The sequence below is a fragment of the Lissotriton helveticus genome, chromosome 1_1 (assembly GCF_964261635.1).
Source record: "Lissotriton helveticus chromosome 1_1, aLisHel1.1, whole genome shotgun sequence".
Lineage (NCBI taxonomy): Eukaryota > Metazoa > Chordata > Amphibia > Caudata > Salamandridae > Lissotriton > Lissotriton helveticus.
The window spans coordinates 885,110,265-885,137,037 of NC_136057.1; the positions used below are offsets into that span (position 1 = coordinate 885,110,265).

The 26,773-nt window shown below is 43.8% G+C and overlaps 1 protein-coding gene across 2 annotated transcripts in view; it reads left to right on the forward strand.

The window, feature by feature from the left end:
- Positions 1-26,773, forward strand: part of MON2 (MON2 regulator of endosome-to-Golgi trafficking) — a 1,009,595-nt gene that overhangs the window by 650,379 nt on the left and 332,443 nt on the right. For both annotated transcript variants that reach the window (XM_078675668.1, XM_078675659.1), the window contains exons 16-20: positions 22,869-22,973; positions 23,075-23,155; positions 23,242-23,315; positions 23,404-23,494; positions 23,720-23,821. In XM_078675668.1, the coding sequence (XP_078531794.1) occupies positions 22,869-22,973; positions 23,075-23,155; positions 23,242-23,315; positions 23,404-23,494; positions 23,720-23,821 (453 nt within the window). The remainder of the gene's footprint in view (positions 1-22,868; positions 22,974-23,074; positions 23,156-23,241; positions 23,316-23,403; positions 23,495-23,719; positions 23,822-26,773) is intronic.

The window sequence follows — 26,773 nt, forward strand, 5'->3', positions numbered from 1 at the left end:
ACCACCTCCCATAGCTGTAAGCATTTCCGAAATACTTGGCAAAGGTTGCCTTTCCACCCAAATATTCCTGTTTAAATCGCGCACGTCCACACACAAACACATTTTTTTCCCATCTTTTGGCGCTACGACAATCGGAGCCAACCATTCAGAGGCCTCAATTGGTTCAATAATTCCTTGAGCAAGAACCTTTTTGAGTTCCCATTGCAGTGGCTCTCTCATTAGATGGGGAACATTTCTAACCTTGTGTACCACTGGAACAGCATTTTTCTTTAAAATACTTTTGTGCGAGAAGTCCTTCAATTTTCTTAGATCATCAGAGAATACTCTTGAGAACTTCTCAAATAAGTCATTTTGATAGAAATAACAACATGCACAACAGTAGACATAACAGGTTCTTCAGCATTGGGGTTGAGGATAATATTTAAATATTTTTGATGAGGCCAACCCAACAAATTCGAACCCTGTTTAGTCTAATTCACTCTTGCATAAACTTTCTTTCCTTTAAAAGATATTATCATCCATTGGAGTCCAATTAAGTCAATGGTTTTTTCCCCATACCCGACAGCTCTTATGTCAGGCTTACCCCATGAGTTAGCATCAGATTTATCTTTCCACACTCACAATACATTTCCATGGATAACAAAGTGTAAAGACTGCCCGAATCTACAAGCATATTAACATCATATGAATCTAATTTTATGATGCAATGAGGTTTGGTTAATAATGAAGTGCTCTCCCTAACTACATCACAATCCAAAATTGAGTGATCGCAAAGCGATTCTAAATCATTACTGTACACCTGACCGTACTCAGAAGTGTCGTTGTAACCATCAATACATAACATAAGCTCTCGCATATCATCAGAAACATCACTCACTTCATGTACTTGGTTTGATTGAGTTTGTCCTGATTGGATTTTGGTTCCACACGCCTTAGCTAGATGTCCCCTTTTACCACAAATTCTACATAGTGCATTTCTCGCAGCACACTTGGGACTAGAAGCAATGTGACCAGGTGCCGCACAACGGTAACATTTAACAATTCTTGTGTCAAATTTTGACATATTATTATTACCAACAAATCCATCAGACTTGACTGTAGTTTTTTACAGGTTGTTTAACTAACTTAGTTTTATCAATATAAGCTTTCACAACTCTTATTACTCTGATCCTTAGTTAATGGATCACTGAAAACTTCCATTTCTTTAATCCACATTTGGGTATGTTCTAACCCTTTAGCGGTTTGAATTGCTTCCTCAAGAGACAGATCTTTAATAAGTAATTTCTCTTGTATTCTCTTATTGTTAGTGCACCTTACTATTTGATCTCGACTAAGAGAATCAGCTAAGTTTTCCAATTGGCTTGTAAGTGATAAACCTCTCAATGCAGCAACATAGGTGCCCATATCCTCATCAATTTTTTGCTTGCGACTAAAAAACTTATGCCTCTCAAGGACCACATTCACTTTAGTGGTAAAACACAATTCTAACATTTTCATTGACATCTCATATACATTAATGGGTTGACCATCCCCTGTTCCCAGAGAAATCTCAGGTAAATCTTCATACAATCGACGTCCCTCAACTCCAAGATGATGGAGTAATATGGTTTGCTTCCATATGGGTCCATATTTATCTGCTCCTGTTGCTAAACTATAAGTGATAAATAATTTTCTCCAATCTTTCCACAGAATTGCTGGATCACCAGGAGTAGGAAGAAAACTTGGAGGAGCAGACATTGATTGATCACCCATATTGATAAAAAAATATAATTACAATGAAAATATAGATCCAATACAACGTAGCTAGAAGGAAATGTCAGTTAATAAAATAACAAGTCAAAACAATAAGTTAATATAAAAAGATAAAATAATAGTTTAAAATAACAAACCAGAAAGTTGATGGACTTCATTCTTCTGAAATCACTGGTCCACTTATACTGCTTGTCAATTCAAAATGTTCCCAATTTGAATAAAATAGCACTTCTTCCAGGACAAGTTTCCCAAAACTGTAGAAAATTAATGTTGTAGAAAACTGTCTTTTTCTCTCCTTATTTCTGTTGCTTTCAAAACCACGATCTTTTTTCAATCTTGTGAACAAGTCTTTTCAATGAACCATTTCCCAATCTCTTAAAATGGCCGCCAAGAAAACCATTCAGGGTGTTTTCGGGAGGAGTTAGAGCATGTTTTAAAGCATGTCCGTCATCAAAAACAATTGGACAACTCTCTGCTGGAAATAGAGCTTGTTTTCCAACATGGCCGTCAACAAAAACATTGAGATTGTTTTCGGGAGGAATTAGAGCATAGAGTAAGTAAACGTTTGTTACAGTGTTTACCTTCAAATAATCTTCAACATTTCACCGTGGAAAATTTGTTTAAAGTGAAAAATGAAGTTTCAATCAGATGATTTTCAGACTTTCAGCTCTTAAAAATACAATAAAAAATTATGCTCAGAGAATGCTCAGTTTGCTCAGTTAGATCAAGCTCAATTTCAGTTCAGCTACAGTTTAATAGATGCACTTCAGCTACAGTTTAATACATGCACTCCTGAAATGATGATAAAACAGGTAAAATTTGCCTAAGCCCCTGTATTAAAACATTCAGGCTTAGTTTTAAACACTCTTCAGACGAATATTAAAGGTATTCAGTCTTCCTTTCTTTATTAGAGAGTCAAAATCACACAATTTCAAATTAAATCTTGTCAAGCGTGTTTCCATCTAATGGACTTTTACTCACAGCATATCCAGAAGCAAGTTGATGTAGACATATTCCAATTGGTTCATAAATCTCCAATAAGTCCATTCCATAAATCCAGGGGTGGAGGTATCAAAGTATCAATGTCTCTGTCCCCTGCACAGAGAAGACCACCTCGTCGCCAATGAAAAGATCCAATTTCCAGTCAATTTGATGAAAGATAAAATGCTTTATTGGAGAGTAAAGGTAGATACCTCCAGCACAGCTTCACAGCTCTCAAACTAACTCCTATAATCAAAAGCTAACATTCCATCCTAGCAACATGACTAACATTCTAATGATGACATGCAGAAGTATCAACTCTACAGACTGCTTTCAAGTCGTTTTCCTCGAGCTGCGAGGATTCTTTTGGTGGGTCAGTGGTGTGCTGCTCACTGTCACTCTGGCTTCGAGACATCTTTCGAGGTTCAAGCGTCAGCTTGGCGTGCTTGGCCTCAGTTCTGCCCATGTTGCCTGGCTGCTTTATCTGCGTCTGGTTTCTTGCTTGACCAGTCGTTGGTGGCCATCCAAGCAGTGGCCTTGCAATTTATTACAGCGGGGTAGGGCAAGTATCTGTCCTGTGCCCCCGCGCCGCATCACGGTTGTCCAGATGTTGGCCGCAGTGCGTTGATCCGGGGGTAGCAGCGAGGGTTGGTGGCAGCAGGCTAGCAGCACGCCTATCACTGACCTACTTTTTAGAAGTGTGAGGTGTCTCCCAGCGTTGCCGCATACGGTATAACTTGAGGAGGGTAGCTACATCGAGTCTATGGCACAAGCCCGCTTGCCATTCCCACACCGAGATGGGTGTACAGTTTCTCTAGCGCCCTGATTTCAGCTGTCACAGTGATGTCAGCTGGCTCCCCAGCCTTATCTCTTCTTTTATCACTTATATGTGGCTTCTCCACTGGGTGAGCGGCTCCCAACCTGAAATCTAGACAACTCTGCTGTAGGACACTGGCTCCCCTCTCTTTGTTGTGGTGGGGGGTAGCCCCCCCTTCGCGCTCCTCACCATCAGTGCGGTTTTTAAGAGTTATTTTGGGCAGTTGCAGCCGAGTGTGGGCTCGGCCTCATGGGTGGCACCTCCCGGTCCGAGCTCCTCGCAGAGGTCAGTGGATCCTGCTTCTCTATGCGTGCAGTCGGTGGGTGCTTACTTTCCGTCAGAGTCCTCTAGGGTCGGATCCCAAAATGGCGCCTGTTCAGGACTTTGCGTCTCGGCCCCAGGGTGTATATCCTTGCCGGTGTAGGAGGGTTTGTCCACCCTCATCGTCCTCTGTCGCGGCCCCCATTGTCGGCGCAAGCTCACAAACAGGCTCGGGCTTCGCATGCCGGTTCTGCACTGATTGCCCTCACGTGTACCTCCACAAACCTCACCAAATCAGCCTGGACAAACACTCGCTGATTTCTCAGACTTTCGGGCAGACTATTGCGTAGCACTGTAGTATCTTGTTCCCGGCACCTTCCGACTTTCAGTTCTGTAGAGTTCAGATGCTGGAGCCTCTGTTAGAGCAGAATAATGACGGATTGTCGATCTTGGGCCACCGGAGCCTCACAGTCGTGCGGCCGCTAGTGCCCCGAGATTACACATTGACAGTGGGCTTGATATTTCCCCTGAGAGACAAGGTTTGATTCTCCACGTGGGCCGTAGAGGAAGACAGTGCCTCATTTGTAGTAGTGTTCCCACAGGCGACTGAGATCCTGGATTTGCAGCTGTCTTCAGTCGCAGTCAAAACAAACGTCCTTAAGGAAATTTTGCAGCATGGGCTGACCATATCTGAGCCGTTGCTCCCCTTTGATGAGGCCCTCACTGATACCTTTTTCTGAGCACTTGGTCAAAGTCTTGTTTCTGCCAATAGGCAGTTGGTCAGGTATCACAGTCCGGCTGCTGGTGATTTTCTCACTAAACATCCTACTCCAGAGAGCCTTGTACTTCAGGCTTCAACCATTAAGCTAAACCACCATTCACTCCCCCACAACTGCTCCAGATTAGGAATCCAAAATGTTTTAATCTTTTGGAAAATGTATGCTCTCCTGCCTGGCATTGCTATCTGTGAGTGCTGTATATTTATTGGGTTGCTACACCCAGACCTTCTGGGTTATGGCCAGCAAGATCTTGCCACTATTCCTAGAAGCCTTAGTTGATTGTTTCATTCCACAAGATTTTCTGTGTAGAATTAATCCTGCTGCGTGGTGGCATAAGGGTGGAGCCACAACATGCTTTGTTACTTGAAAACAATTTCAAATAGAAATAGCTTGCAAAGGTCTGTGAAGACAGAAGTATGCATTGCAGTTACAGGCTGAGTAATATTTTCTTCTGAAGCCACCATAAAAAAACATTTTCCCTTTTGTTTCGATTGGCGACTGCAGAGAAAAAGTATACCTGTCGACAGAAATCTCAACTAATGACTAGTGTTTCAAATGTCTTATGCAGGAAAGTTTGGTCTGCCCTACTTTCCAAACAATTTCTGGAAACTAGACATCATGGACAGCTTCATAAGCCTTTGCTGCCTTAAAATGAGAACAGTACAAGAAGAACTGTATCAGTAGTGAAGGCAAGTAGAAGGGATTTGAAATGCTGGAGTATAAATCATTGCAGCCATCACAGGAGCTCTGTTTTGTGTGACGTCTTTTAACAAAATGTGCTAGATGGTTTCAAATAAAAAAAATTGATTTATGCTACATCCTCACCAGAGAAACATTTCTACAATGGTTTGGGGTTCACCTGAGCACCGTTTGACAAGGCATGCCTGATCAGTTTATGAAAAAAGTATTCTCTGCAACATTCTGAAACTGAGGGTGATTTGTCCCTTAAAGTCATTCAACTCATTGATAAAGATTCTGCAATCAACATGGCGTCCTTTATAGTAATAAAGAGGCACAAGGTCCTATCAACTGTAAGAAGTTGCATCTCGTTACAATCCATCAGCTACCCAGGTTAGATCAATTGTTTGGCGGACCATCTCTCGGGACAAAACACGTGGACTGTGAATGGGAACTAGATGGCTGTCAATTCCAGTCGCTGTTTTACAAATGAGGTACCCTGTTGCGCTCCTGTTGCCAACTTGATAGAACACAAAATGCCAGTAGTTTGCAGCCAGAATGTGGAACCAAGTCTGTCAGAATGAAGTTCTTATTATTTCTTGGTTCGATACATTTGCATATTCTTTTTTCATGAGCCCAGTAATACCAGAGTAATAGACTAGATGAAGATAGAACCATACGTACCACCCCCAATAGCCCCTGCCATAGTGAAGCAGTTAATGTTTGCCAACCTGTTGATGGCACCGGTTTGTCATGAAAAGCTCAATGTTCCAAAACCGACATAATAAACCGTATGAAGACATTAAACGCCAATACCACCCCTGTCGGAACTGGAAAGATTTGCTTCTGTTCAGGTCCAACACTTTGCAACCCAGGGTCTAGCAACGCACCACGAGACATTTTACGACCATTCCAACAATGGCTAAGTATGGATGTCACTAGAAACACGTAATATTTGAGATCTACTCAGCACCAATGGGAAACACCAGGGCATGTGTAATGGAGAAAGAGCTGGGAGTGTCATTGCCCCCTAAACACTGGAAGTGCTTCTAGGACAGGGCACGGATTACAGCACACAATGCAGCTACCAGGGAAACTGACTATAACACTCTAACACTCCCCTAATAACATAGCAGAATAGCACAAACAGATCACAGAGAAAAGGGGGAAATCCCATAAATCACTAGAGTAAACCGATTTCACTGGCATTGATCTCAACTATGCAAACTGTTCCATGCTATGGGGGAATCGGTAAGCACCTGACCTGGTAGACTGGTGTCACGCTTTGGTAAATCCTGTCGATAAAAAATATAGCACTTTCCGTAGACACAAAGACACAGATTATGGAACTGACCGGGGCCCAGCGATACAGGTCCTTGCCAGGGAATTTAGAAGGCTGATGTGCTGTAACTTCCTGCGTGGCCTTAGGCTCCTACCAACATGTTCCTTAGAAGCAGAGGAGGAAGATACACTGGGAGTAGGATGGCCTTGATTCACCCTGAGTCACATGGCTGAGTAGTTCTGTGGGAGGCAGGGTAGACGGCAGAAGGGAGTTTTGTTTCTAACATAATATCTTTATTATTCACCTCCTTGTTGGCCTGCTGGTTGTAGGCGAGAGAGAGTGTATATTATATTCTCAATTAAAAGAGTTAAACCATACATTGTTGATGGCCAGTCCATGGAAGTTTCAGATTAATCCCAATGTATTCACCAGAAACCAGTGCAAAGTAGGCATCCCAGTCCTGCATTACATTCCCTGTCTCCTTGGCTGTTGACGAGCTCCACTGTGACTAAACGTAAACTCAAAAAAATGCAGTCTAATATTATCAGCAGTCATAGCACCATAAAGTTTAGGGCCTTAATGCCGTATTTAGATTTTGTCAGGCGGTCTACTCCATCGAAACCGTGATGAGGAGCCGCCGCCTTATTATAAGTTCATTATAGTCAGTGGCACTCTAAATAATTGTCATTTTGAGATTCAGAAGGCAGCTTCAATAAATGCTCTTGTTTTCCCATCTCAATATTATGCTTTAAAAAAATATATATATATTGTACTTTTCCACTTGTAATAAAACCTACTCCAGCCCAATAATTTAACTCGGTCTTATTACAACTCTTTAAGTCTATGCTTTTTGTGACTCTCCAGCGGAGTAGCTTGCTGCCTGTCCACAAAGCACAGCAGTACCTCATTAGGGATAGAAAATACTATGAACGTATGAATGCCGTAATACACCAGGCAAGTCATGAAACCACACGTCCAGGCTATACATAAAGCTAAGATCAAGTGCCTATCCTGGAAAGCAAGCATCTTGCTCTTTTACCTTTTCTAAAGACGATCGACCTTCACACAAATTCATCTTTTGTCACAGTAGCCGCTATAGGTTTCCAAGTACATTAGCCGGATGCAAGTTTTCCTGCTGAAAGGATACTTCATTCTCTTGATATCAAAAGAGGTTTCAAAATTAATCAGGACAGAACTAAAGACTTGATTCATGAACAAATCTGCATACACAGGTTCACTGCCTCACATGCATACAGAATAATAAATGTCTGGTATCTCCAACAGTTTCACAGAGTACTCCTGGAGCTCTGCGTCTGTCACACGTTTCCAGGCGCACTGATGTACTATATGAATTCCTAATTATGCCTGCGTGGTGACAGTTTCCACTGTTAGGAAGTAATGATGTTTGAAAAAAACGTTGATGGTCAATATTACTTAGGCCGACAAATCTGCAAGTCACTGTGATTCAGTGCTGATCCAGAGATCACCTAGCAGACCTATTGTATCCAAAATAGGCTGAGTGGGCTTTGGGTCTAGCCCTTGATCATGCTTTTTTGTGCTTCTCAGTTCCTTTCTCTTGACTCATTGTTTTTTCTCGCTGTTCATTTGTTTGTACCAGCTAAGGAGCATTACTCTGTCAGCGTATTTTGACTGGGGGATTTTGCATCCTTCAACGGGTAGACATTACACATTCCATTACACATGGGACTGTTTTCTCTCTCTCTGTCTACCATTCCTTCTTGTCCCTGTTTCCTCTTTCATTCCTTCCTCCCGCCTATTCAATTATAAACTAGAACTATTCTATGCATTTTTCCCCCTTGTTGCTCCATTGGTTGCTGCTGTATCAGTGAGTGGCTGTCTTTGAATGGTTTTCAATCCTTTTCAAGACAGCCACCCATGCGTATGCTCACATGGCACCCAAGCTAGAATGTTTGTCTTTTGCTTAAAAAATCCAAGATGGCTATTGTGCATACACATGCACTAGTGGCCATCTTGAAATTTATTTTCTTAAAAAATAAATAAATAAGTAAATGAAAGCCTGCTAAGACAGCTGCTGTGTGTGGGCATCCATGTGAACATATGCACAGTGACCTTCTTGCAATGCTTTTTAAAGTAAAAAGTAAAAACATCCCTAGATGGCCACAGTGCATGTGCGCGCATGGCTGTCATATTGGATTTCTTTTTGTATTAATAGCTATATCTGAGAACTATATCTGAAAGAAACAGTTAGTTATAGATTTCTTACCTTAGAATTACCCCCAGGCGTCAGACTGAATCTGAAAAGTTTTTCGTCTGCAGTACCTCTGCGCGTCAGAAGGTGGCGTCGGTCGACTCCACGTCCGTCGTGGTCGCCGGGATGACGTCGCAGTAGCTACATAGACGCCGCCTCGCGCACTGACGTCAGTTCTTTCTTTTTCCGCACCAGCAAGCGCAGATCCGGAGAGAGCGGTACCCTCAGACTTTTTGACTGACTTTTTTGTCGACTTTGGTTTTGAGTCTCAACCAACACCTGTTGCACAAGGGATGCCCAGCTTCAAGGCATGAGGTTCCTGTACCCGACTTATGTCGGTGATGGATCCACACCGCGAGTGCCTCTACTGCCTGGAGCGCAACCATTACCCCAAGTCGTGCTGCGACTGCAGAACCATGACCCGAAGTCTTAACGGGAGAGGTCCCGAAAGCTCCTCAAGGCCTGGCAGTCGGCTCTGCATTACTCAAGGTCCCAGACTTTGCACTCTGGCACGTAAGTCGAAGCACAAGAAGAAGTCGAAGAAGCATTCCTGCTCTTTGACTTCCCCTCTTCCGTCGGCTGACCCCTGCCTAGCTTAGTCAATTTTACTAAGCGATGCATGCCATCTTTGGGCAGCCTGACTCCGCCCGCGTGCCTTCGGGCCCTGCGGACTCGGCTGAGGGCCCTAGGCCTTTGACGCTGGCAGCTTCTGCCTCGGCACCGCAGAGCACCCTTGGATCCAGTCCTGGATCCAGATAGGCGCCGGTCGTCCTTGTTACACCTCCACCGGCGCCGATTCGACTAGCACCACAACTGCAGCCAAGGAGCATTACTCTGTCAGCTGGTTTTTCCCGATGTGGAACTGGAACCGGACCGGCGTCGACCGACGCCGGATCCGGCACTGATGGGTACTTTTGTCCCTGTGCTCCACCCTGGCCATTTTCAGCCAGATTGGCAGGCAGAGAAGGGTGAGGAAGACTGGGAGGGGTCTGGTGACCCTTTAACAGACCGTTAGATTACGATCCGGACTGGAGAAAGGAACTGGGTGATGCCAATGGTCTGGATACCTCCCCAGCCCTTGGCATGTTGTCTCCTCCTACCGTGACAACAGAGGAGAGAGCGTCATACGCAGTGGTGTTGCGTAGGGAGGCCGAGGCTCTCCACCTTGAGCTACCTACGGTGGCAGTCAGGACTAACCTCCTGACAGAGGTCCTTCAACCGGCAGCAAGCTCTTCGGAGCCCCTACTGCCGTTTAATGAAGTCCTCACGGACATCCTTTTGGGCACTTGGTTCAGGCCCAACACAGGGGCTCCTGTGGACAGGATGATTGTCCGACGCCACCACCCGGCCCCGGACGACCCTACTTTTCTCTTCCAACACGCCACACCTGAGCGCTTGGTGGTTCAAGCCTCCATTTTTAAAGGCACCTTCCCTACCACACCACCGGATAGGGAATCCAAAAAGCTGGACCATCTTGGAAAGAAAATGTTTTCTACCGCCAGCTTGGGACTGTGGTCGGTAAACACTGCATGTCTGTTGGGCCGTTACAAAAAAAAAGTTGTAAAAAACAAGGACCCCCTGAATAGTAACGTCAAAGAGACTCCTAGGACAGGGATAACAATGTATTTGAAAAAATTCCTAGGCAGTGGCATATAAGAAAACATGTGACATAATATGACAGCAAGAAAACCCCAAAAAATAACAATAGATAGTACCATCAGATTAATAGACACATTAAAAATCATATAATATATGACTAATATAAACTGTCTGTAGACAGGACATTAAAACATAGATTAATATAATTCAATACAAGCAATAATCATCAGTATATAAAAAGGGCATAACAGTTTTAATCAAAATATCCAAGCAAGGTGGCAAATAACATCGACACGCTTTTCGGCGTAGAAAACGCCTTCTTCAGGAGCCACAAGGAGCAAGATTTGTTTAAATCTGCAACATACATAGAAGAAAAGGAAAACACCATCATAAAAATATTTCATCAAAGTGTTACACATTATAAAGTATTCAATTTTCTTTAAAAAAGGCAATAATATATTAACACATTTATTAAAACGGAAGGAACCTCCTACTGTCATCTTAGTTCCTATATATTACATCATGTTCTCTAAAGGTAACATTTAATATAACCTCATCAACAATATGATAAGTACCCAAAATCATCAGATTAATAATAAACATGAAAAGAGGAGAGGATATGAAAGGAAAAAAAGATAAAGAAAAAGATAAAGATATAAGCAAATTGTCAAAACAATATTTTTGTCTGGGATATATACAATATGTGGCAAACAGGATATTGGTCACCACAAAAAATTCATATTAAAAATATCCTATTTGTCTAGTCAATCCCCAAACATGACAGGTTATTAACCACATGACGATTAGCAATTATTTCATCTGAAGATATAATAGTGAACAACTCACTTTTAGTTAAAAATTCTTTGGGTAGGGGAATGCCCTCCGTTCGATTCCTCGAGTGAGAAGAAAACAGGAAATGATATGGTCCTGATTCTGTAGTAATACATGTAACCCTATGGTTAGTTATATTCTGTCCTTACCACTTTTAGTCACGAATTGATGGATGTTATTTATGCAGATTGAAAATCAAATACCAAATGAGAGCCACAAAGGATGTAAATATAAAGAGCGATCTCTGTGCAGATACTAACTATGTAAGGAACCCAATTGGTTCAGTAACCAGATGAAACAGTGACTAAACAATATGAACGGACTATTTAATCAAGGCGCATTCATGAATGATATGATACTCAATGACCACATTAAAGTATGATTAAACTCTAATGGCAACGTATCAAATACTTAAAAAACCTTATAAGCAATAACTCTTAAAGGTTTTTAAACAACATGCACTGAGGTTTTACATACTCTGAGATATTCCATAGGGATACGTTGTTACAACAAACTAACGGATATTGTATTCCAGCTTAAATAACATAAAAGCATATACATAATCATGGAAAGAAGCAGTCATTTTGAAATTCATGCACCTTAGAATTATGGTAGGGTCGTAAACATTCTATTCCTCTTCGTCAACGCCAACCAAGTTAGAGCAATGTACCTCCTGCACGGCGAGAGAAAAGGATGTATATCGAAACCGATTACAAACATTGAATTTCGAACCTAATTTTACTAAAGAAGACATACAGGACAAAGTAAGCCAAAATAAATAAAACTTTAGAATTGTCCGACCTTAAAAATTTCTGCAGTCAGGTATGCCTCTTGGTGGATGAGAAAGATTGTTTTTTCATGGGGCACTTAACTGCGAGTACACAGCGTTATACAGGATATGGTACCAATTCCTAAATGGAGATATGATAGTTTTTAGGGGGAAATCCTAAACTCCCCTGGTAATTAAATAATCAGTGAAAATAGCGATAAGTGCAAAGTTTTACACTGTGTGGGACACGGTGGCGAAGGTGCTGCCTCAGTGCCCGGAGGAGACCCGGGCCGTACTCTCCTGTGCAGTTGCCGAGGTGAGAGACGCAGCGAAGTTTACCATCCGCTGTGGGCTGGAAAGCGCCGACACACTTGGCAGGACTATTTCCACATCAGTAGCCCTTAGACGCTACGCCTGGTTGCGTTAGATTGGTTTTTCCGGGGATGTCCAATCCACTGTTATGGACATGCCTTTTGATGGCTGTCGCCTTTTCGGCGACAAGGCAGAAAATGTGCTAGAGCGCTTTAAGGACTCGGGCTAGGGCCAGGTCTTTGGACCTCTCCACCACCCGCCCTGTGCAGTCTGCCTTGCGCCCCTTTCCTGGCTACGGAAGGGGTGCCCCACAACGTCCCGCCCAGAGCCAAAGGCCGGCACAGGCTGTTCAGCCCCAGCGTGGCCGGGGGACGTGGGAATCACCGGCATGGCTCTGGGGGTCAGCAGGCGGGCCAGTTCACCACCGCCCCCTCTGAGCAGCCTCCAAACCCTCCTAGTCCGACCTTCTAGTGCCACCAAACGCCAGTGGGCTGCAATATCCGCCATCAACTCCTCCACTGGCGCATCATCACGTCGGACAGGTGGGATTTGCAGATAGTCTGAAGGGGCTACTCCCTCCCTTTCGAGACTACCTCTCCCTTCATGCCACCTCAGTACCATCGCATGTAGTAGGACCCCTTGCCGCTTCTCCAACAGGACGTTTTGGCACTCTTGGCCAAGGGTGCCATTGAGCGCATTCCTTCCCCAGAAGTAGGTCGTGGTTCCTATTCCCACCACGTTCTGGTACCCATGGACAAAGCCCTGCATCTTATCTTGGATCTCAGGAAAGTCAACCGCTTCTTCCGGAAGGAGAAGTTCAAAATGTTGACGCTCGCTCAGGTCTTGTCTGCCCTCTACCCTGGAGACTGGATGGTAGCGTTGGACTTGTAGGACGCTTATTTACACATCCGTGTCCTGCCGGCCCACTGGTATGCCACGAGCACTCTCCATTTACCGTGCTCCCCTTTGGCCTTACAAGCGCCCCTCGGGTGTTCACGAAGTGATGGCGGTGGTCGCACCTCATCTGCGCAGATCAGGGGTTCTAATCTTTCGCTATCTCGACGACTGACTGTTGCAGGCGAGCTCGCCCCAGGCTGTCGTCTCCCACCTCCAGACTACGGCAGACCTCCTGCATTCGCTGGGAATCTCTATCAACGTGCCGAAGTCACACCTGACCCCCTCTCAGAAGCTCCTCTTCATCGGAGCGGTTATGGACACAACGCAGTTTCGGGTATATCCTCCCGAACAGCAAGTCCGGGATATTCATGCTATGATTCTGATCTTTCAGCCTCTATCCTGGGTTTTGGTCAGGATGACCCTGAGGCTGCTGGGCCTCATGGCCTCATGCTGGTCGATCATGCCAGGTGGTATAATATGCGGGCTCTGCAATGGGACCTGAAGTTCAAGTGGGCTCAGCATCAGGGGAATCCAATTGCGTGCAGATCTCAGAGGAAACTGCACGACAATTGCAGTGGTGGCTAACGAAACAGGATTGGGTCAACGGCAGATCCATCTCCCTTCCCCAACCAGAACACACAGTGGTGACAGACTCATCCCTTCTGGGATGGGGCGGCCACATGGGAGAGGTGGAGATCAGAGGCCTCTGGTCTCCGGCGGAGTCAGGGCTCCACATCAACCTTCTGGAGCTTTGGGCGATTCGTCTTGCACTCAAAGCATTCCTTCCCTCTGTCCTGGGAAGAGTAGTGCTGGTGTTCACAGACAACACCACTGCCATATGGTACTGCAACAAATAGGGCAGGGTGGGGTCATGGACCCTATGTCAAGAGGCTCTTCGTCTCTGAACATGGCTGGAACATCAGGGCATGACCCTGGTGATTCAACACCAGGCAGGCTCTCTGAACGCCAGGGCGGACAAAATCAGCTGCCGGTGCCTGGTAGATCACGAATGGCGTCTTCACTCGGAAGTGGTGCAAGGTCTCTTTCAGCGGTGGGGAAAGCCTTGGTTAGATCTGTTTGCCACCTAAGAGAACATGCAACATCAGCAATTCTGCACGTTGGAGTTTCAAAGGTGGCACTTGCTCAGCGACACTTTTCATCGTGAGTGGAACTGTGGCCTCCTGTATGCTTTTCCGACTGTACCACTTCTGCCCAGAGCGCTGAAGAAGATCAAGCACGACTGGGCCCAAGTTAGTCTTGTGGCTCCAGACTGGGCACGAAGGGTCTGGTGCCCAGAGTTCCTGAGCATGGCCATCGATCCTCCACTGTGACTGACTTTTCTGGAGGATCTTTTGTCGCAGCAACAGGGGAGGGTTCTTCACCCAAACCTGTCCAGTCTCCTCCTCCTTGAATGGAGATTGAGCAGCGACAGTTGACAGCTTTTGACCTTCCACCTGAAGTCTGTAATGTAATCTTGGCAGCCAGGCGTCCCTCTACTAAAATGGTATATGCCTGTCGATAGAAAACATGTGTGGACTGGTGCACAGCAAAGGCTGTAAATCCCCTTTCAGAGTTTCTTTTGCTTATACTTTCTTTGGCCTTCATGGCTCTGCCCTGGGCACTCTTAAAGGCTATCTTGTTCCTTCAGCTACCAGATCAGCCATCTTTATTCAAGTTCCCGATTGTAAATAGATTCTTTAAGGGCGTTACTCATCTCTTTCCTCCATCTCCTTTCGTAATGCCACAGTGGGACTTGAACTTTGTCTAAACTTTTCTTATGTGCACTGCTTTTGAGCCTCTTCACAACTGTCCTCTCAGGCTCCTCATAGGTTTCCTTGTTGCCATTACCTGTGCTCCTGGGGTGAGTGAGCTTCAAGTTCTTTCTTTTAAGCCCCAACGTGCATCCGGACAAAGTAGTACTTAGGACGAGACCATTGTTCCTTCCAAAAGTGGTTACACCTTTTCACATTGGACAAGCCATTACTTTGCTTTCCTTTTTCCCACCTCCGCACGCTTCCAAGGAAGAGGAGAGACTCCACCGTCTGGTCCCTAAACGTGCGCTTTCCTTCTACCTTGACCGCACAAAGATTTCCTGTTGGATGATCAACTCTTCGTTGGCTATGTAGGTACCAAGAAAGGTCGGGCTGTTCACAAGCATACCATCGCCAGATGGGTTGCACTTTGTATTAAGGTCTGTTACGCTTTGGCGAAAAAGGAACCTCCAGTGGGGCTCCGAGCTCATTCCACCAGATCTATGGCTGCCACTACTGCTCTTGCACGTGGAGTTCCACTCCTTGACATCTGTCAGGCAGCCACGTGGGCGTCCTTGCATACATTCACAAGACATTACTGCCTGAAAAGCCAAGTCCGGAGGGATGGCTATTTTGCCCGTTTTGTCCTCCAGGACCTTCTGGTGTAAACTTGGCTCGCAGAACCTCCTCCGGGTCGGTATTGCTGGGGTATGTATTCTAAGGTAAGGAATCTTTAACTGTCTCTTTCAGATGAACAAGTTGCTACATTTGGTAACAATGTATTTGTAAGAGACGTAGGTTAGTTATAGATTCCTTACATCTAGTCTGACGTCTGGAGGTAATTCTAAGGTAAGAAAACAAATCTATAACTAACCTAAGTCTCTTACAGATACATCTTTACCAAAGGTAGCCACTTGTTCATTAGGATCTTTGTAAAAGGAGCACTTTGAGTTATTTCTTGAAAGTGACGTTTGATGGGCTAGTTGTTAAGGAATGGGCAATCAAGTTTTAAACTGTGGGGGCACTTTCAGAGATGGATTGAGTCAGGGTGCACAATTTCTTTGGAAGCGAAAGTTTAAAGGCAATGGGAATCCACTTCGGACTAACATGAGACAAGTGTTTGGGACAGATAGCTTGCTGAGTTGCTGTGTAACATCTTGTGAACAATACAGCTTGAAAAACCACCTCACCTCAATGGGAGGCCATTTTAGGCTGATCCCTGTAGTAATGATGTCATCTGATCTTCTTGAACTTGATACCTACCGCACTGCATCATTGAGAGCAGCCTTTAGAGGGCCCATATAAATTTTTGTAACACCTATTTGTTATTTTAGAGGAACAGTGACTGCACTGTTATTTGAACTCTTCGATTGGTATAAGGGGCTTGTATTCCAGAAAATGCTCAGTTGGTGTTTGGCCCACATTGCAATTGCGTTGATTTGCACATTCAGGTTTGGGTCCTTAGCCATGATGAAGCCTAGTACTATTGAAGTTTCTACAATGGTTGATTTGTATTCAAGTAGGGTTGCAGCTGCTCACCTGGTTTGTGTTGGATTGTTGTACGAATATTAGTAGCAATTCCTGTTTTGGGGAGTTTCAGGATGAAGTGGCCTAGAGTCCTGCATGACTGTAGCTTACTAAAAGTAAGAACAAGAGTTGTTATGTTTTCTGGGAATGATACCTTCATGTACAGCTGCGTTTAATCATCGTAAAGTTAAAAAGATATTGAATTCATTCAGACGAGCAGTGATGGTTTCCAGTAAAGGCTAAATAGCACTGGAGAAAGGATGATGCCATAAGGGACTACTTTTTGCTGAGGCACGGGACCTGAGAGATTGTCCACCAGTTTTATTCGCTGCATGCATTTTCTATATATGATTCAAGCCATTTTAGAATTCTGCCACCTATTCCCATCCTTTCTTCCAGGGTTTGAAGTACGGCTGCATTGTTAACAATGCTGAATGCCACAGACATGTAATGTGGTACTAGAAGACAAGATTCACCTTTATCTAAGGTACTTAGCCCATCATCCATTGTTTGAAGTATGGCATTTCGGCATTCCATCCGGTTCTAAAACCTGATTAATGTTCATTGCGCCTATGTATTCTTTCAGCTGTTTCCAAACACAGCATCCTAGGATTTTATCCATGAAGAGGAGTCTTGAGATAATGCAGAAGTTGAGATTTTCAGGATCTAAATCAGGTTTTTTGATGAAGGTGGTAGCTTGGCCTATTTTGTATTTTATTTATAAATATTTTTAATGGAATTTTCAAGTTTTATACATTAAACATCAAGTCGGAAGCTTATCTAATCAGTGCCCCCATGGGATAGGCCCAACAATAACATTCCTGAGCCCTCCAGTATTTCATACTGCAGCACACCCTTGATTTGACTTTATATTTATTTCCAAAATGTCTTCATTCCGAAGCTCTGGCCTTTATTGCAGATTGGAGAACGCTATTAGACAGGGGGTACTTTAGGGCACTATACTACGGCAAAAGGGAGACACAGGTAAGATAGCACCAACGGCAGTAGTGGTGCGAACCTGACAGACGGAAACAAGGGAATAGAGTGGGCAGGGAAAGATAGCATGGAAACACCATTGTGGGACACTGGCAGAGGTGCAGGAACTGAGGGTTACCGGCAGCGGGATCTGATAGGGATAACTAAAGTTGTTAACCTGGTGGGCTAGTCAGGAATGCTCTCCTTTGAAGATCTACAGGACCAGTATGAAATGGCGAATCCCAGAGATTCCATTATTTACAGGTTAGACACGCACTGGTTAAATGTCTCAGTTATCTTGATATAATAGAGGAAGAATCCTCCCTAGAATTTAGGCTGCTGGCTCCACCACACCAAAGTCATACGATATTGTGTATGACACCCTGGTAAGGAACTGCAGGGCACTGCTGCATAAGTTGCAGGCCAGACAGGAGAGAGACATAGGGCAATTAGAAGACGAGAACTGGGAGGAAGCATGCAGGTACCCTAAGGAAGTGGCAATCCGAGCAGATTTCTGCCTGGTACAACTCAAGAAACTGTACAAGGGTGTCCTATACGCAGACATTTCTCCACACCATGGGTAGGATCCCTAATGACAAATGCTTGAGAGGGTGTTGGATGATGGGGACTTTGGTACACTCTCTGTGGGAGTGTCCGAAATTTGGACTTTATTGGCAGACGGTTCAGGGATATATGAAGCAAGTGATAGGAAGTCTGGTGGTCCTCGCTACACAGCTGATATGCCTGGATATATGGGAGTACAGACATTACAGAGATACTCACTCAAGTTCAGTTATGTTGCGTTGATGGTAGTCAGGCGGAACATCGTACAAGCATAGAGGTCGACCACTTTCTTGAGCGTAACTTAGTGGGCGCAGAATATGGACGGGTGCATTTTGCCAGAATGATTGGTGTACCAGGCACAAGGGTGGCCGAAGAAATTCAACAAGATATGGGGCCAGTGGATAGAGCTCAGAGAGCAGGAAACCATAAAGGAGGGCGGGGGACGCTGTTGACTGTTTATTGGACTCTTGTCTCTATGCACTCAATGATCCTATTTCTTTTTTTATTGCTAGAATTGCATTATTAGAACTCTATTGTCTCTTTCTAGACATGGAAAATAAAATATTTAAAAAAAATGTTTCCATTGATGGACAGTCTTTTCAGATTTGTAACTTTGAGCCAGTGTTCTGACGACAACTCCAGCATCTATCGGTTGCTCCCTGGCATAACTGTTTTCATTTTTCTGGTTTTATGAGCCACAGATATTGGAGTGTATGCGGACTCTCTGAATGGGATACTTTTTTGGATCTTTGAGTTCTCTCCAGAGTATTTCTCAGTTTTTATCTGATATGTCTCTGCTAAGTATTTGAGCTCCAGACTCTTGATGTCTCAACTTAGTGTTTTCCTCTCCACCAATTACTATTTTATAAATGGCTGATATCAGATCTCTACTAACTAGGTGCATTCTCGTGAATTTATCCATGGGAGTCATGTCTCAATTTTCCTCTATAATAATTTCTGATTGTAGGACCCAATGTCTCAACTGTTGATATTGGAAACTATCTGCCTGAGTAATGCTGATTTCCCTCGTACACTCTTCAAAGCATTGTATTAAATCCCTCCTGAAGAAATACAAGATAACTCTGTACTATCCCTCCTTCCATTACTTAAATGTATCTGACCTTTTCACCAGTGCAAACATTGGGTTACCATGTATTGGTGAAGTGGGGAAAGGAAATTATGTTAGACTGCCCCTTCTTGTTTCTCTGTCCCATATTTCTAAGTCCCATTTCATTGGTACAGCTAAATAAGTATTCCAAGGTCTCTGGGATTTATGCAACCAGTGTAGTTCCCAAACTGATCTCGCAGCCAAAGCACTTTCTATGGGAAACCACTTTTTCCATTTCTTGGGCCATCCACACAACCTATGTTCTAATGTGTACCGCCCTGTGGTAAGCTAGCATGTCTGGGCACTTCAACACCACTTTTTCTCTGAGAGCCCTCATCATTTTAGCGTTGACACAGTGTCTTCCCTGCCCATATAAATAACTAAAGGTCTCTTTTCTGGGGATTTAATATCTTTCTAAGTTATGCCCACCAGTAAAGTCTGAAACAAATATTGTAGGCATGGTAAAATGTTTATCATAATGGCCTGAAGTCTGTCCAACTGGGCGATAAACAGGGGATTCCATATATCTGAATCTCCCTTAATCATTCTCTTATGGTCTGGCCAATTAGCACAGGCCCTCTTCTCCAGTAGTTTTCTGGTTATGTTACGACCTAGGTACCTGATCGACTTTGAGGCCGATCTACATGTGTAGTGGGCTTTAAGTTGTTCGATTTGTTCATCCGGTTTTGTCAATTTTTAAATGTCACCGTTTTGAACATTTATTTTAAAGCAAGATGCTTTTTCGCAATTTGTCAATACTTCCACCAATGAAGTATCCATATTGGTTAACGTTAACAGGGTGCCATCAGCAAAGAGGCATATCGTGTATAGTTCTCCCCAAAACGTTATGCTACTAATTCCTTTATGATGTCTGAGTTATATTCCTAGAGGTTCAACATCTAAGTCAAAGAGGAGAGGTGACAAGGGGCAGCCTTGCCCCATTCCCCACCTGTAGTCTAAATGGGTTTGAAGGATGACCATTTACTCCTATTGTCACCTCTAGTAACTATTCAACATCTGTCTGTTCATCTTTAGTCCCATGATAATTTGATTCAGGATTGCTTTTAAATATATCCGCCTGATGAGGTAAGAAATATCCCACCAGGATCTCTCACTATAGGCCTTTTCACTACTTCAAGCCCCTACTTGCATAATATAGCTACGCCTGCAGTTTTAAGGATGCTGTGGCCCAAATTCAAGTGGGGTAAGTTTTGTGCTTCATTCTAAATTGATCTTGTCGATGTAGGTGAATCTCCTGCAGGATCTCAATATTCTGATTGTGTCAGACTATATAAGTGTACAATCTGAGGATCTTATTGGGGGATTCATACCCTTAACATTCAGCCATAACAGCTTGGCAGGCATGGTTAATACTAAATGCAGCAGTCCCTGTGCTTTGAGCTCTTTTAGCATTATTTGCTATTTGTCTTACTTGGGGTTCCCTTGAAACCAGCTTGGTCAACAAAACAAACAATTGCATGCATTAACTGTTTTGAAAATCCAGCAGCAATTCCTTCTATTCTGAACTGACGTCAGCCTGATGACTGACCTGAGACACACTACCTTATCTTTGTGGTGCTGTTTGGACCTCACGCTGACATTTTGCAGGACCAAATACCTCAAAATACACGTAGAGATTCACTTGTTTGCACTGTTTGGAGTCCGTTGCCTGTTTTCCGCTGGCTTGTGTGTATTCATTTCTACTAATTTCAACTGCTCCTTACAGTCACTTATCAGTCAGTCTACCCATTTCCAAACTAATTGCAGAGCAGTGGTTATAGCCATCATTAACAAAGTCCTTTTCATTTAGGATCTGCATAAATAGATTAATTTCTCGGCTCCTCTCAAGAAGACTGGCTGCCTGGTCTTGGTACAAGAAAATCCTCAATACCTCCCATTGTATCTCATCGTTGCTTCTGGCATCTCTCATGATGGCTTCCTTCACCCTAGAGTCGTCACTTTGACACTGCATCTTTGGTTTTCGAAGCTCCTCCTGCAAGTTTTCTCTCCACTCTGTGTGCACGGACAATAACTATTTCTCTTCTGTCATTGTCCTTTAAAATAAAGTTAAAGATGGTTAGTAGTTAAAGGCCATCACTGTGCGCAACCTTTTTTAAGCTCTTTACATTTATCTTTTGGATGTGTAATTTGTGATTTCACGTGGACTAGAGAAGTATGCAGAAATTGTTCAAAAGAATGGTGATGACTTCAGCCTAGACTTTATTGCTTCTGGCCTCTGCTTTATCGCCTGCATGTTCATTCTCAGTACCACCGTACCAGAGGGTGGCCTTTAGGGCTTCCACCCCCTTTGTGAAGGATCCCTCTAGTGAGGCTGCAGATCCAGAGGAAACGTTTTTAAGTCCTCTTTAGTTAGGGTTACAGATTTTTGCGCTACCATGATTGAACTTTCAGAGTGACTATCACTTTCTTCTCTCGATATTAGGACATTTGATGTGTCCACTCCCTTTCGAGCCTTCACCTGTTTGGGCCTGAACATTTTCCCCTCTTGATATTGTTGCACCGGGGTAAATTTTAAAGGGTGTTGATGCAGCGGGCTTGAGCAACTTTGACCAGCTCATGCTCTGTCCTTTCCCACGGCCTGCTTACTTATATTACCTGACGCTTTCTAGATTAGGTCCACCATTGGCCAGTGTACCAGGATTGGTGCCGCACATGATTTAAAGTAGTCATATAACAATAAAATGTTTACCACATTCGTCGGGCAAGGTGTGATAGAAAACCTTAAGTCTTTGAGAATATGCGCAGTTAGGATCAGCAAAATGAATGAAAGGTTTGAGGCTAGTATTTATAATCATAATGTCTTTTTGAATTCTCTTTGAAGAATGATGACGCCTCTGAATTTTTGCAAGGTAAGTACTAATAGGTGACGAAGATGTTTGTGGCTAGTGAAATTTTAATTGATTTTAATTTGTTTTCAAATAATGTGGAGTTTCTTGCAGTTGTTTCTGTGGATTTTAGCGGTGGGACATTTCTGTGAATTGAGTAGTTTTTTGACAATGTCGAAGATCTTTTTCAGATGATTTTTAGCTAGATTAAGTTCAGATATGAAGAAGGAAGATTTAGCCTCAAAGATGTCCAATGTCCTTGTATTCTTTGTTTTCGAGGCGCCGGGGTTCTGGGAAGGGGGGTCGTCAGCTACCTCTGTTAAGGCTGTGTGAATTTGATTGATTTATGGAAGTTTAGGGTTTCGAGACTGATTTTTGGTTGGGTATTTAGTTGGAAACTGAAATAGCAAGCAAAACTAGAAAGATTTAGTCTGTTTCAAAGTAGGAGATGGCGAAGGCTGTGACATGTTTTGCAGAACTATATCTGAAATGAATAATTTATTAACACATTCGTTTATTAATATGTATTAAATTCAACTTGTAGCTCCCAACCCAACCCTTTCTGGGGTCGGTATACCGTTTCATATCAGCGATTCCGTCTGGAAATGCATATATTTTACTACTATTGAAATATTGTTAAAGATGACCAGTCTGCTAGAAAATAGTGTCTCTATCTGTAAAACTGTTACCTAACTTAAATCACTTGTTCACTTCTGATTACTATCGTGCTGTCTGTGGTGCTCATAGCTTAAGTGTCTTCTAGTATTTTCGCTCTTGGAATTATGTTGCCATGCCCATCTTTATATATTTTTCACGTCGCAACCAATAATTCGTAATTTGTTTTGTTTTACATTTGGAAAAATTGGCATTCAAAACATAAATGTGACTTAGACCTCTTTTTTTATGCAGTTGACGTCCAAAAACATTCAGTGTATGAGGACTTTGCTGAACTTGGCTCACTGTCATGGTGCTTTCCTCGGGACTTCATGGCAACTTGTTCTTGCTACTCTACAGGTAGAGACACGGCTCTTTGGTATATGAATAGTTTCATTGAAGTCCTATTGAGCGTCACCCCCACTTCCTCGTTATTTCTAAAAGTATCTTATATATTTCAGCATCTGGTTTGGATACTAGGACTAAAGCCATGCCCCGGGGGCGCCCTGAAGCCTGGGAGGGTAGTTGAAGGACCAAGCACAGTAAGCATCATTCACGTATTTTACATGCTGTGATCTAGCTCCTGTTACTCTCTTATACGCCACGCACTGCTTTCTTTCTTTCCGAGGTTTTGACGACAGCAGTCATGACTGATTTGCCCGTAATTGCCAATATTCTTTCAAGACTTTTTGAAAGTTCACAGTAAGTTATACATCTTCAAATACATGTGTGACAGTGTATCTCTGTTTTATAGACGGTGTGGATTTATTGTGCATCTGATATTTTTCAGGTTCCTGGATGATGTCTCCCTGCACCATTTAATAAATGCCCTGTGCTCATTATCTCTTGAAGCTATGGATATGGCATATAGCAACAATAAGGTAAAGATTGTCTAAAATATGGTTACATTGCATTGGGTATGGTTGCATATGTTCATTTTTTGTGTTTTCGGTTTTTGCGAGGCACATATTTACCTTAAAATTCTACTGTTCTTAAAATGTAAATGTTAAAGTTGGGGCGCAGAAAAGTCTGCATTAATAGCTCAGAAAAACTTCACTTGAAATCTCTCATGAAAATATTTTCATTTTATTGTCACATTTATTTAGGAACCATCGCTTTTTGCAGTTGCTAAATTGCTTGAAACGGGATTAGTCAATATGCATCGGATAGAGATACTGTGGCGACCTCTTACAGGACACCTTCTTGAAGTGAGTGCTTGATGTCATCTTAATAATATTTTTACTCTGTCACAAAACGGAGGTGTAGGGGCTGATCACCGTATTCATTATTTGTTTGGTGAATGAATCCAAAAATAAAAATGTGCCGCTCTATTTCTCTGTCAATCAATCAGTCAGGATTTGTAAAGCGTGGCTAATCACCCAACCGTGTATCCAGGCGCTTGCAGGTCCCAAAGACTTATTTGAACGGTTAATGCAGTGGTTCCCAAACTTTTTTGACCCGTGGCTCCCTTGACCTAATTGGCAGTTGGCCATGGCTCCCCACCATTTTTTTACCCGCGCACCCTTTGGGAACCACTGGTCTACATGAAGAATCAAGCCTAGACGTGATGAAGGATTCAGAGAGTAGCCATCACTATCATAAAACTTTATTTGCAATCACAAAGATCTTATAAAGTACATCTCAATGCATACATAGAGTAGTATAAAGCACTCCCACTAAAAGTAACCAGGCTAGAGAAAGGCTCAAGGAGCTCTGTGGCGTTACAAGAAGTTTACGTGAGGAAGTTTACGTGAGGTGGGCTCTGATCATGGGCACCCGCAGAAATGTTTTCGGGGAGGGCACATTTTTAACTTCATCACATCCCCGTTGCACCCTTTTCCCCTCTGCCTTACACCCTTCTCCCCCTCCACCTTGCACCCTACTCCACCTTGCACCCTTTGCTACCTTGCACCATTCTCCCCTCTGCCTTGCACCCTTCTCCTCTCTGCCTTGCACCCTTCTTCCCTCTGCCTTGCACCATTCTCACCACTGCCTTACACCCTTCTCCCCTCTGCCTTGCACCCTTCTTTTCTCTGCCTTGCACCCTTCTTTTCTCTGCCTTGCACCCTTCTCTTCTCTGGCTTGTACCCATCTCCTCTCTGCCTTGCACCCTTCTCCCCTCTGCTTTTCCCCTTCTTTTCTCTGCCTTGCACCCTGCTCCTCTCTGGCTTGCACCCTTCTCCCCTCTGCCTTGCACCCTTCTCCCCTCTGCTTGCACCCTTCTCCCCTCTGCTTGCACCCTTCTCCCCACTGCCTTGCCCCTTGCACCCTTCTCCCCTCTGCCTTGCACCTTGCACCCTTCTCCCCTCTGCCTTGCACCCTTCTCCCGTCTGCCTTGCACCCTTCTCCCGTCTGCCTTGCACCCTTCTCCCGTCTGCATTGCACCCTTCTCCTCTCTACCATGCAGCCTTCTCCTTTCTGCCATGCAGCCTTCTCCTTTCTGCCATACAGCCTTCTCCCCTCTGCCTTGCACCCTTCTCCCCTCTGCCTTACACCCTTCTCTGCCCACTACAGCCCACTGAGCCATCTGTCCAGTACTGGTACTCTTTTGTAACATGCACACGTCACTTTTCTCTTGTAATATACTGTTTGCTACCTCTTGCATTTTGTTTGCTCGCGATACTTGCGCAAGTGCCACCATTGCCTCATGTAACGTTTGTTCTTGTGTTTGAGTGTCTTCCATTTATTGCAGTATTATACCCCTACTTGTAAATTGTACGCTTTTCTAACCTGCACACATTTCACTTTTTCCTCCTGTAATGTATCGTTTGCTACCTTTTGTATTTTGTTTGCTCACAATTGTCACTTTTGCCTCGTGTAACTTAACGTTTGCTTTTGTAATTTGTTCACTTGTAATTTTCTCCTCATGTATCATTACTGTTCCTATTGTGAAGCGCTCTGACGCCTTCGGGTAAAGTCCGCGCTATATAAAAACGCATAAAATAAATAAACAAGTCTCTCCTGGAACATTTGTAAACCGGAGTTAGGGCCAGAGCTGACAACGTCTGTACTGGGGAACCAGGTGCCAATCTCCACATTTTTGATTGGTCTTAAAGTCTGTCCAAGGTCGATGAAATAGGAATCAGTGAGTGTGGAAGTGGAAGTGTGCAAGAAAGCAATTCAGATGCGTGGCGACTGTAAAAGCTTTCCCATACGTTCTTTTGTTATGTCCTGAATAGTGCCTCCCACCGCCACCCATTAGATTTTACAGCCCCCTCTTAGCGCCCACTGTGAAAGATCTGACTCAGCAGACACACCCCTGCTCTGATTTACAAAGCAGCTCACGCTGCTTGCAGGGTGACCTGGCAGCCCAATTTCCACAATCCACATCCTGCGCCGCGGCGCCCCTGACTTCTAATCACGGCGCACCGGGGTGCCGCGGCGCACACTTTGGGAACCGCTGGGTTAATGTTACGAGGGCCCATCCGAATTCCGGAAATGAGGTTGTGGTCCGTGGTAAGGCTGCACAAAAAGCGGGGGAAAGCAAGGAGAAGGCACATAAACCACAAGGGAAAAGTAGGAGAAAGCAGTGAGAACGAGGTGAAAGCAAGAAGGCACACAAAAAACAGAGGAGAAAGCAGTGAAAAGGAGGGAAACATCAAAAAGGCACCCTAAACGGGCAAAAGCAAGGAGAAAGCAGTGAAAACAAGGGAAAAGCAAATAGAAGGCATTCAAAAAACAGGAGAAAAAGCGAGCAGAAAGCAGTGAAAACAAGAGCAAGAGGGCTGCAGTAGCATAGGGAGAACATGGCCTGGGACCTGGGAACACCTTTGAAGGACCTCAAGACCTGGCTATTCGACTGACCCGGAACTGCCTCCCTTCCCTCCCCCTCCCCCAGCGCCTTGAGACCCTCACGGGTGAGTAGCGCGCTCTATAAACCACTGATTGATTGATTGTTTATATTCGTTCAAAGGAAGGATTTTATCAAGGCAATGAGCATGTCTACACTTTTCACTGTTAAAATAATTTCTAAAATAATTTTTTGGGTGTACACCAACAAAATCTAATTTTAGAAAATCTATTGGGCTGACCAGTTAATTAATCTCACCACCATTTTGAAGGCCTCGCTTTGTTTTCGTGTTACCAGTAGAATAGATTTGCAGGCCTTCCAAATTCACAGGGCAACCAGGAAGTAAGGTCCAATCTGCATCTAGACTCAA